The sequence below is a fragment of the Dermacentor albipictus genome, chromosome 1 (genome assembly GCF_038994185.2).
Source record: "Dermacentor albipictus isolate Rhodes 1998 colony chromosome 1, USDA_Dalb.pri_finalv2, whole genome shotgun sequence".
Lineage (NCBI taxonomy): Eukaryota > Metazoa > Arthropoda > Arachnida > Ixodida > Ixodidae > Dermacentor > Dermacentor albipictus.
Genome location: NC_091821.1, coordinates 172,028,793 through 172,041,243, shown reverse-complemented (window position 1 = coordinate 172,041,243; position 12,451 = coordinate 172,028,793). Strand labels below are relative to the sequence as shown.

The 12,451-nt window shown below is 40.5% G+C and overlaps 1 protein-coding gene across 19 annotated transcripts in view; it reads left to right on the top strand.

The window, feature by feature from the left end:
• Positions 1–12,451, top strand: part of LOC135905756 (NACHT and WD repeat domain-containing protein 2) — a 146,446-nt gene that overhangs the window by 21,330 nt on the left and 112,665 nt on the right. For all 19 annotated transcript variants that reach the window (XR_010565475.1, XR_010565474.1, XR_010565477.1 and 16 more), the window contains 3 exons: positions 3,369–3,693; positions 9,336–9,510; positions 9,608–9,819. Coding sequence is in view for 10 of the 19 variants with exons in the window: in XM_065436801.1 (XP_065292873.1) it covers positions 3,369–3,693; positions 9,336–9,510; positions 9,608–9,819 (712 nt within the window). In the remaining 9 variants the exon portion in view is untranslated. The remainder of the gene's footprint in view (positions 1–3,368; positions 3,694–9,335; positions 9,511–9,607; positions 9,820–12,451) is intronic.

Below are 12,451 nucleotides of genomic sequence, written 5' to 3'. Positions count from 1 at the left end.
TTTAAAGAAATCTTTATTGTTTGAGGTTTGGTGCTGCAAACTTGTACATATGTATGTAATGCTATGTGATTATTTTGAATATGAGGTCCATTTTTGTTCATCTACATTGGTTCTAGTTTTATGCAAGCTTCATTTAATTAATTTGCTACAATGATTTGCAAAATATCAGTTCCTAAGATTTTGGTAAACAGGGTATTGATGGCTCTGAATGACTCAAGGAATGCCATAAGAACAACCTTATTGCTCTGCCAATCTACAGCAAGAGTTGTGAGGCTTTGAAGTTGAAACTGGAGTGAGTGTTCTCCTGTAGCTTAACTTCACAGGTTTCTTTTCTTTTTTTTTCCCTGCGTCCCCTTCTTGGCATTGCCCTTGTCATTCTGCTCTTAGCTGGCCCACCTCGTTGAGAAGTGCGCACATCACCTTGCTTTTCTGTGGGATTTTCCAGCAGCGCCATTATAAGTGGTACATATATATATATATATATATATATATATATATATAAATAAACGAGAAGGAAGGGGGTTAACCGAGGGGCCCGATTTTTATTAGTCATATCATGAGAAGCCAACAAACACTGACACCAAGGACAACATAGGGGTAATTACTTGTCCTGAATAAATGAAATGAAGAAACGATAAATTAGTGGAAATTAAAGTGGATGAAAAAACAACTTGTCGCAGGTGGGAGCCAAACCCACAACCTTCGCATTTCGCTTCGCTTCGCATTTCGTTTTTTCATTTCATTTATTCAGGACAAGTAATTTCCCCTATGTTGTCCTTGGTGTCAGTGTTTGTTGGCTTCTCATTATATATATATATATATATATGTATGTGGAGTTCTATGGGAGGTTAAACAGGAGTCAGAAAAGTCTGGTCCTTCACTATAAGCAGATACATTATAAGTCGCCCTCATTTGTGATTTATGCCTAGTCTGAATTCACTATTGTGTTTTTGATCTACAGCTATTGATGAGTGGCCTTTTTGTTGCAGTTCAAAAAATATGTATTTTTTAAATTAATACAATATACAGTTAAAATTTGATCTAATGAAATGCAATTTGATGAATTTCCCTATTTAACAAAGCGATTTCCATTCCCCGGCAGGTACCCATAGGGTTCAGTGTTGTCACCAACCCGAATTAACGAAACTAACTTGGTCGAACTCTATTTAACGAAGATTTTCCTGAAATAAATGAGTTAAAAAGTGGTAATTTCTTTATACTTTTGACAGACGGGTTTTTTTTTTTTCAAGCATGCGCTCTAAAGCTATCGCATTAAAACATCTAGGTGCCCTAGTCACGGCCCTAGCTTTATTTTGACGAGGCTGCACACCGCACCCATGCACGGAACACTGGGCTCAACACCGCCTCGGTAGGGGCAGCGGTGGTTGCTTTCGTTATTTCCTGGTTTATGTGACAGATGGCTGGATTAGCGGCAAATTCAATGCCGCAGTAGCTTTTTCATGTCGTAACGTTACAATTTTAGGTTTTGAAGGACCGAAAAATTTCTTCTTGATTTTACGAACTTCTCCATTTAACAAAATTCCAGCATCGTCATCACTTCGTTAAATCGACTTTCAACAGTATTTAAGTTTTGTCTCTTTCTTTTTTTTTAACCACCTGCTACAAAAAGGGAGGGAAGCAGCTACTACAAATTGCAATTTGGCCTGCTACAAAATTTGCTCCAAAATGCTCTTTATTATTCCCACCACTCGCATCCTGAAAACTTGTGCACATGTGTACATGCTGGTAATAAAAATGACGCAAACCTTAATGCATGTGGTTGGACCTCTGGTGTCCTCTCTCTGGTGCGAAAAACAAGACAAGCACTTGTGGTCGGGAATCTGACCTAATAAGATTATGGCCCTTGATTAATGGGGTGTGCAGCAGTGAATTAGTGAGAAGCGAAAGTGTCATTGTGTAGTGAGGAAGCAGTGTGCCAGTGGCTTCTCTTTACTTCATATTCTTGTTTCTGATAGGCAAACAATGCTTTTGAGAATTTTTTATCAAGCTTTAATGAACATTAGTGTGTTGTATGGTGCAAAAATGGGCCACATGGACATTATAATCAATTACATGTCTAGAATGCAGTGGCGCAAGCACCACAAAGAGAACCTACATACATGCACCACCAAATTGTTATCACAAATTTTTCTTCTCATATTGCGTACGTGTGTGTATTTTTGTTCACTTTTTCGCAAGAAGAGCAGTAATTTTAATTCATTTGACACATCCTAGCATTTGCAGTAGGCTGCACTGATGTGTGTAATGTTCGTGATGAATAGCATGGGTGCTGAGCACCCATGCAATTCTCCACATAGATTTCACCATAAATATATTTGTCGGCTCTATTTGCTACTGCTCTGGTTCTCTGTGCTTCATGTGTACTTTGTGCACGTTATTGTCATCCGCTACAGTTCTTCCAGGCTTTACATGTCTGACCAACGCAGGCTTATTTTTTACTGCTGAGGAAAGGCAACACCTTCTCTCTTTCTGGGGAAGGCATAAATTTTTTTTTTTATAAGAACTGGAATTTGGCCGAGTTTGGAAGAATTCATGCTTGACTTTAGGCACAAGTTTTTGCACTTTAAGTCAAGTATGAATTTTTTGTTTTATTTCAATTGTGGAAGGATAGAGAGCAGACCCTGCAAACATTTGCAGCAAGGCCTTTTTTTTTTTTCATCCTTGACTTGTCGTAGCTATAATTTTCATCGATCAGAGAGTATGAAAATGAGTGATGCTTGTATGCATGAAAGACGCACTAAAGAGGGAGGCATAAAACAAATCTACGCTGGTAGACTGCCCTTTCAAAACAATTTAAAAAAGTGTGCATTAATGTAAATGAAATAAAGGTCATAGTACTTGAACCTCACACTCAAATTGTAGCACCAAAAACATAAAAATGATGTCACAAATTTCACTGCATTTTCATGTATTTGGACCTCTTCTTGTGCAGGATGAGCTTGCGCAAGGAAAGCTGCCAGGTTGAATTTTTCACTTATTTTCAAATGCAATATAATCGATAATCGATTTTAATCAATAAACTGTTAGCTAGTCTTGACTACACATTGCAACAATCTATGAGGTCACAGGAAGCTTGTGAGGAAACTGCAAGGCAGCAGCATCATAACCCATATTTGACTTTTTCATTGTTCTTTCTCTGAATAAAAAATTACCTACCTAGTACTCCAAAAGTGTAATCTACCTGGCTGTCAACATAAATTCTTTAGTGTTCCTTTAAAACTATAGAAAAGTACTAATGAAAGGCCAAAAGAGACTGTGGAGGCAAACTACTCGGGATTGCAGCCATGCATACACTATTTGAATGGGCATGCCAACTTGTTTACAATATTCTTTCTGAAACTCTGCAGGTACTTTTGAATGAAAAATTGGAAAATCAGCTACCACACATCTTACCTGCAAGCTTGCCTAGCGATGTGCTGATGTGTGTTATTGATGCTGTGGAGTCGCCAGAACAGAGGCAGCTGCTCCTGGATTGGTACATGGAAGACTTGAATAGTGTCCCAAAGTGCTATAGACTTCGTGCTATACGTGAGAATATACCAGACATTGTGTCTGTGGATCCCTCAGCACAAACTGCTGCTTTTGAATTGTGGCAAAAGCAGGCATCACAAATGGTGGAGGCATTGAGATCTACTCTGTCTGCAGAACAGCGTGGAAAGTACCTTGTGTCAGGTAGGTCATAGTTTTCTGAAGCCAAGTTTTTCTGGGTGTAAACTGCATGATGGTAAGTTGTTTGACAACAGTAATAAAGTGTACTACAGCTAAACCTCAATATAACAAACTCTGTAAAATCGGCAATTTGCTTCATTGTGTAGAAATTTCATTATATTGAAGTTCTACCTTTTATGCAAATAAGTGCAGTTGCTTATAGATTTTTCTTAAGCAGAAGTGACTGCAAAAATTTTCCAAATTATCGGTCAATCACACACAAAAAAAAAATTGAATGAGAAAAAAATTCATTTTGTTAAATCTGAATGTTGGCAGCGAAAGATGCAGTTTCATGCACTGTCGACAATATCTTCACGTAAACGGTGCGAAGCGAAGCCAGCTGCGTTTTTGTGTCTACTCCTCCCCCGTGGCCTCTAGTGTCACCCACAGTAGGTTGACGCTATCGTGGAAAGCGCTGGCAATAGGGGAGCGAATGCTTCGTCTGTCTCTTGCTTCAACGCATCTCCAATACTCAAGATTACGCAACTTCTGGTACCATAAACATGGGGGAAGACAACGCACATGATGCCACGCCATCTTCGCTACCCAGTCCTTGCGTGCGTGGCAGATGGCCTCTAAAACGGAGCATGCAGACTGCGGACACGCTCAGCCACGCTGACAGCCATGCGCAGCCACGGCCAACCTAGAAAAGGAGATGCACGAACTTGCCCCCCACCTTCGTGCACACTTGACTGCGTTACCCCGAGGTCGCTCCCTCCCCCTTTGCTTACCCTGGAAGGCGCTGCTTATCAAGCTACCATGCTTCCCGGCTCAACTTCAGACACTTTAACTCGCACCCAAAGCAAACAGTGATTGAAGTGTGATAGCATCTTCTTCGCTCCTTCGCTTCAGCGGTCTCTCTCGGCCACATGATTTGAGAGGTGCGTTTGTCGAAGTTTTCACTTATTGCCTTGGTATGTGTTCGCGGCAGCAGAGAAATTTCGTTATACTAAAATCCTGTATAAACACACTTCACTATATTTCGGTTGAAAATACATGGTGGTCTATGGACAAGAAGTACAAAAAGATGAATATTTTGTTATATCGAGAACTTCATTAAGTTGAAGTTCATTATGTTGAGGTTTAACTGTATTTGTGTTAATATACATTCTTTTTTTTTTCTTTTTTTCATGTTGTCACTTTAAAGGGTCCCCTACCAGGTGTGGGTATTTTTAACAAGCAAACGTATCATATATATGATGTGCTGACAATAGTGTCTGCAAAACATTACAACACTGCGCACTGCAAAAGCAGCTGAAATATCAAATCAAATGGCGTGCTCCTTCCCTCTTGCGGTTGCCCGCTTCCAACCAGAGAGTCGCAGTCATCAATGCCTCTTCGCAGTATGTGTTTTGACTAATCAGCCAATGCGGAAGGTGTAAACGCCACAAAAAAAGGAAGTGGAGCTCGACACCATGGTTTTTTCCTCAGCTTTAGTACAGGAGAAGGCAATGAAGGAACACCACATGGGAACACTACTAGAGACAGAAGGAAAGAGTGTCTCCGTTGGCAGTGATGCTCTGTTTTGAAAAATTATTTCGATGAAATGCTCCTTGACGGTGTTTTGCAGCTTCTAGTGTGTATAACCAAAATCTGCCATGGGGCCTGGTGAGGGACCCCTTAAAACACAACTTGCATTATATCGGAGCCAGGTAAGAAATACAGTAGACTTTTGTTAATTTAACTCTGGCTAACTAGATTTTTTGGTTAAATATATCCCAACAGAGCATCATAGCTGCTGCCCATACATTTCAATGGGCCAAATCTTATTTGGATTCTGAAATTCACCCTCACCAGATAATTCAAACTTGTCTAGTCGGCAAAAATGCACTTGACCCAAACGGTGACTCGATTTGTGACCCCAATGGCTGCAGCATCTGTATTTGCAGTGTTAAGAGACAGTGATTTTGTCAGGCACGTTTTCTCCTACCAAAAACTATTTTCAGCCTACCCTAGCAAGATTTTCAAGCAAGAATGATTACCATGTTAACCCATTTCTAGCAGGCCGATTTTTTTTTTCTAAGAAAATTGGTTCAAATATTGTGTGCGTGATGCATTCGGATACAAAAACGTGTTCACAGCCTTCACGACAACCTACCATCCAGCATCTTTGCCATTGTCGTCACAAGATGGCAACTGAACAAGTTCTTATACAGGATGACAATGACAGTGCATGATTTTAGTCTTTTGACAACAAAAGCTCATTAAAAAGATATTTTACGTGCTAAGCTAACGGCAACCAAGTCATGTCGGGTGTTTTCGGAATTCTTGAGAATTGCATGCGTCACAGGACAAACTAATGATGTGGCTGATGTAGGCGTGGGCCACGATCTTGTTTACGATTGTCGCAGAGTCGTTGTAGATCTTAAATGCACAATGGACTTTATGGAGAACTACATGTTGTGGTCCGTGCACAGGGATGAAGTGCTGTTTAAGAGTGAAGAATGGACATTAAACATAAATTTCCATTCTGTGAAAGTAAACTTCATTAGTTTCATCTTTTTTCTGATTGCTAAAATTGCAGGCATGCTACATTTTACTTGTGTACATTGGATTTCTACTTTATTTAGGTTTAATGTCATTTCTACATTATTTTTCTATAATGAACCTATGGAAACTTGGTATGTGTTAGATTTGGGGGTGTGTTAGAATTTGGCAAATACTCCCAACTGAAGCGGCAGTGTATTTGAGCATTTTTTCTGCCTCTTCTTCAATTTGACTTGCCAAATAGTTAAATCAATTTCATAGGTCCTATCAAAGTCAAATTAACGCAAGTCGACTGTGTATGACATTTTGTTTTTATTGTTTTAAGGCCAACCACCAAGGATCTGAGCAGTGGAAACGGCCAACTCTGAACCTTGTGCAATATTTTTTTTAGCAAAGTCCATGTGTCTCAGATACAAAGCAATGCAACATCATGCAACCACTGGAGCAGAGCAAGACTTACGAGCGTCAACTTTTTCTTCAGCTCGCACTGCTCAGGGGTGGTGACAGGGAGTTTATCATTAGCAGTGTGCAAATGTTTGAAGTGTCATATAGTTTGAAATAGTATTGCCTATTTAATTTGATGCACACTGCACTTGCACTATTTGAAATTCCAATTACTCTTCTGACAGTGAAAATTTACAAGCACCAGCCCACAGCTGTCGGCACTCAACACACAAACCTTCGGGAAGATAAGCACTGTAAGCAGGGTGCAACTCATTTCGTACACAAAAATGCCATGGCTTAGCCTTTCAATGCTGCAATCAAAAGTAGCTTTTCGATTAGTTTTTGTAGATCTATGTGCTCGGCAGGCTGGCAGTGCACTTCACTTCTGAGTACGCAGGAGTACAGAACAGTGAAGGGAAAGCACACCCCACATGGGGTGTGATGCAGTGAGTGGCTTGCAACACTTTAGAAGCAGCACTAATTTAAACTTAAAAAGTAGCTCGTAAATGATATCGATGAGAAGGACAGAACAGGCACTAACCTTCAACTATCTTTATTTAGTACCTGTTTAGCTGGCAGCTGTCTTCCTCATTTGTGTCTATCTTGTGCTATTCCCGAGTGTAAGTTTGTGCGCAAACTAATCCAACAATACATATTAGTAGCACAAATCTTCATTTAACAGGGTGTCTACCAACCGGGAAAACCGGGAAAACCGGGAATTCTCAGGGATTTCGCGTAGTCTGGAAAAAGTCAGGGAAAACTCAGGGAATTTGGGCCTCTATCAGGGAAAATTAGCGGCAATTTTATTGAAAGGGTCGAAAGCTGGCTCGAGTAGCAGACAGGAATCGTAATGAATCGTCTTTGACGCCCTGTCGTTGGCAGGAGGAGTTGCCAGTGTACAGTCAACGAGCGACTTTCGGATTCCCGATAATTTGGACGGCTTCGTGGCGCCACCTCGTACCCCATAGTGTCAACGTATCAGAATTTGTGAAATTTCCGACGCAAGAACTCTTTGCCGTCCGATTTTCTGGACGTTTTGCCGCGACCGCAGGTCCGAAACGGCATTAATTAAAGGCACCACCGCTGCCGTCTTGATTACTTCGCCGCCTCGAACCTGCACTCGCACGCAGATCCGCTGGCACCCGTTGCCACCACTGCGGCACTAGCTGCTTCGACGTTCGCTATGAAGCTTCTTGCCAGTGGGTGCCGAACTTTTTATTGAAAGAATTCGCTGCTGTCAGCAATGGCACGGACTCCACCTTTGTGGTCCTCGCGATTGGCTTAGAAACCTGGAAAACACGGTGCGTTGCATAATGCCGGTTCGTGAAAGTCAGCTTCGCCTCTGTACAGAAATGTTACTCGGTAAAGCTTACGGAAAAGTATTGCAGTGAAGCATAACAAGCGTGGGAAGGGGCTATTGCCACGCAATACAGTACGTATATCTTAATTATGCACGCGGGCACCCGGCATTTCCTGTCACAGTACGAGCACAGGAATGCCTAATACGTGTACCGACAGGCCGTCAGAGCGTTTTCGAACGTGCCTGTGGCGGTTTGAGCCCCTAAGGGCAGTAAATGACACGCATTTATTTTTTTCCAACTGGCCGATTTTTCGGACGTTTTCGCGGCCCCTAGGGAGCTCGAAAAATCGGTCGTGGACTGTGCAACTGATCAAGATGCTTCAAATGGTCCTTGGGGCGAACGAGTGGCGGAAGGCGGCAAGAACAGAAGTGACCTACGCATTGAGGAATAAACGAGAAAGGAAGCTTGTTGCCGCCGTTTTGAAAGAGCTTGAGCTCAAAAAATAAAGTTTTGGCTGATGCCGAGATGCAGGTGTCCCTCATCCAAACCAAAATACACTCTTTGAAGCAGTGCAACACAACATTCGGGCGTCGTGCGCGAGCTGAGAGTATGTCAGTAATGTTGAGGTTGACTTACGAGCTGTTGAGAGAGAATCTCAATTGTGACAGAGTTCAGGCCTCATCCCACTGAGGTTGCTATCAGTTGATAGAAATAGCTCATATTAGAAAATATTTGCCATTGTATGCATCTCCTTTTTATTCGTATTTGATAATGTCCGACCCTATTTGCAATTGTTTTCGAAGACACTTTATTTGCTGTGCATTTTACTAACCCATGCCTTCTATTCTCTTTTTGAATAACATCAACACTGCTCCTTAGTATTCAAATTGGATTAAGTTGCTTTTTTTTCATGTGCTTACTAGAGAGTGACAGCATCAGGAGATATGGTTTCAGTCCGTGTTGATATAAAACATAGTTCTGCATCACTCAAGTAAATTTTCAGTGGCACTCAGGGAAAACCTGGAAAACTCAGGGAATTTGGAAATGTCAACTTGGTAGACACCCTGTTTAAACTTAAAACAACTGGCAAAGCAAATGTTTTGAACCAGTGCTTTAAAAAGCATAAAAACTTAGTGCCTAAAAAGAAATGTCCTTTTTGTGTTATGAAAAAATACTGCCATGGTCGTAAACCCTCTTTTAACAATATCATTGAGAAATTGTGCACTCATGGAAAAACATTTGTGAGGTTGTGCCATAACAAGTATAAAGTTGCCAAAAGAAATGTTTTTCTACTTCACAAAAGTTTTAACTTCTTCAGAAAAGTGTTATTTTTGTGCTGTGCGAAAATACCTATGTCGATGTACGTTGCTGCAGTGGTGGAAGAAGAACTGGAAGCTGCTGTGTTGACTGAAAGTCAGAAACCACTTTGTTGTCTCTGGATGGAGCGAAGGTTCACTCACAGGGGACCCCAGCGGAGCAACAGTGTTGTTGGCACATTAGTGGAACCAGCTGAGGGCTCTGGTCCCGTCGACCTTTCTGACTCAAAACGGTAAACCTGCCCATTTTTCTTTTGGTATCTGCCCATTTTTTAACCTGGCTTTTCTTCTCCCTTCCATTATATTGTTTATGGCTTGACTGGTATGCAGGTACAACCTAGTCAGGGCTCAGCTGGAGGACAGGCTTCCCGAGTCACAGAAGCTGGTGCTACGTGTTAAGTGGTCAAAGGGAGGGCCCAGCGCTGAGGAAAATACTGAGTATTTTGATGAACTAAGCACTACGCTTAGCCGAGACCTGAAAGCCATGGTGGACACTGTTGTTGAAGAAGATGAAAGTGATGAAACAACTCGACCATGCCGAGGTGTGTTCTCAGAGCATATGTACAACAATATATTTCTCATTACTTACTTTTGGTGCAATTACTTAAAGCATTGTTGGTCTACATTACTTTTAACATCACTTTAAGGCCGTAGTTCATAGTACTTCGTCACATTATGTGTACTCAGGATTTCAAAGTACAATTGAGTGCAAATTTAAGTCAGTATGATATTCTGCTTTATTTTAGCCGTTGTGTTGGAGACGAAAGTGTGGCCAAAATTTGGTTTAGGTTTAACCAACTTATAGATATCATTTACTGGTAACTTTATTTACTGCTCTGTCTATGCTGCCAAATTCATGCAGTTTTACATATAACTGTGCTACCTTGAGTATTTGGATTGAGTTTAAATTATTTTGATGGTGTTCTTTTCATTGCATCGTGTTGATCTTCAATATATAAAAAATCCTTGCTGCTTCAAAAAAGGCACATCTGGGTCTCTCTTCTACTACCTTTTGAGGCCTTTAATTTTATAGATCAGGGGTCCCCAAACTTCATTAAAGTTTGTCCAATCCAATCAAACCAACCTTTCATACATTCAAACAGCTTTTTTAACTTACTTGTGCATGGTCCCTTAATGAGAGCTCACTGCAAAAAAATCATCAGTTATAAGTTGTAAAATGCATTTCACATTAAAAGGCACCACTTCATGTTTCTCCTCCAGCAGGACATTATTGAATGTGGTGCATATGAGTGGAGTTGCAGGCAATCAAAAATTGTGCTTCAAATTTCCACTCCGCTACCACTCCTCCTTCTACACCAGCATGCCAGGAGGCTAAAGCAAAGTAGGGCACTGCTTGCCATTCTGTGTCGGCTATACATTGCCATGATGCGATTTTTATTGTTCTTTTATTTAGAGCTGCCATTACTTTAGTGAGTATGACTAGCTGAACTAAGGGGTTGTTACTCACCTTATAGTAATGTATATTGCATATGCTCCCTCACAGAGCAGTGTTAAAGTTTCATATGTTGCCTTTCATAGCTAATCCAGGTGCCAATGTCCTGTTTCTGACAAAGGGACAACTGTGTTTTTCGTATGTCGCTAGCAGCGATGCACTTGAACATGAAATTGCATGCAATTTCATACTAATGCATGCGTGCATCTTTTGCCGTTTATGTAATTTCATTTTCGTCAAAGCCAAAGTAGCTGTTGCCGCACCTTTTACTAACAGATGTAGTAGTGCTGCCTCACCAGTGTTGGAGATGCTAGAAGCCCACTCTGCTCTAAGCATCTTTTTTGGAGCTTGGCATCATGTGGCAGCTGATATAGAACCCTTATATCACTGTCAATACCTTTGCTACACAGCTAATGAATGAATGTTTGATGTTTGGTGGTGCAAGGGCCAGGTGTGGCCAAAGAGCGTTAAATACATAGCAGCATGACAATTTCACATTTACTTTGGACACCATAACTGTTGAAGTGCGCTTTATTGAACTTACAGTAACCATAAACAAGATAAACATAGTGTTCCTACTGCACATGGCAAGACAGCAAACCTTAAATAACCAATGATAGCAAGTACCTCGGTCTACGTATAACTTTGATGCTTGCAGAGAATTCACTGGCTTGAATTAGGCATTCAGTAAAATTTATTTTAGTAATTACACAATCTTGCACTATGGAAGCAGCAGCACAGCTCAAGTAGATGACATTAGCTTAAGACCAGAAGTGCAAAATCGAAATTATTTGATTATATATTTGAATTATTTGAAATTATATGATTTTTCTTGCTTCTGCCAAAGCGGATATTTTTTATGAAATATTCAGGAATCGAGAAGCTTAGAGTAACCTTAATGCACAATTGCGTGGATAGAAGAATGGCAAGTGTTTTGAAAGGTCCAGGATGTTGTGAGCCATTTTTAGGGCAACATTGTATTTTCACTGTTGCGTGCAAGCTAGTGTATTTGGATAAGATGTTCACAAGAACATAGTCTCTTGCATATGCTATGTTTTATTTACCATGTACAAAAGTGTTGCAGGGCCCTTTTATACAAGCGTTCAATGACTAGTTGAGGGCTGTTTATGGCCAGTCTCAATTTGCCTTCAACCTCAATTTAAAGCAGCTATTTTTGCAGACAGCAGCTTCATTAAATGGCAGTTTCTATATTTTAATAGAACATATTTCTTTGCACTCCTATGGCAGTCTTGTTGGCTAGAATGTTGTGAATGAGCACGTGTAAATTACATTTCAACAGAAATATGTGCTCTTATTGCTCAGATGAAATGGTCGTACCCAATTTGTGTACTCACCTAAACTAGACAATAATAAAAGCAGCCTTCATAGCAGTGCTACAGCACCTAAAAACTTAAAAAAAAAAAACTAGGAGGGACAGTACTGAGTGCTGACTTTCACTAATATGTACTAGTTCTTTTAAGGGCAGCTTACCTATTTATGCCAAGGACCCATCAATATAAGATGACAGAAGTAAAAGAAAATACTTGCATGCAGTGTCAATGCACCATCCAGTGTATTAATAAAGAAAGGAACGTGTGTGCTGTGGTTGTGCAAATATTTGAAACTTTTGAATAACAAATTGAATTTGTACTCTGGTTCTCTTTGCTCTTGGCCAACATGGTAAACGTTTTGTTTAAGTTTATGTCTGATTTTTACTTAGA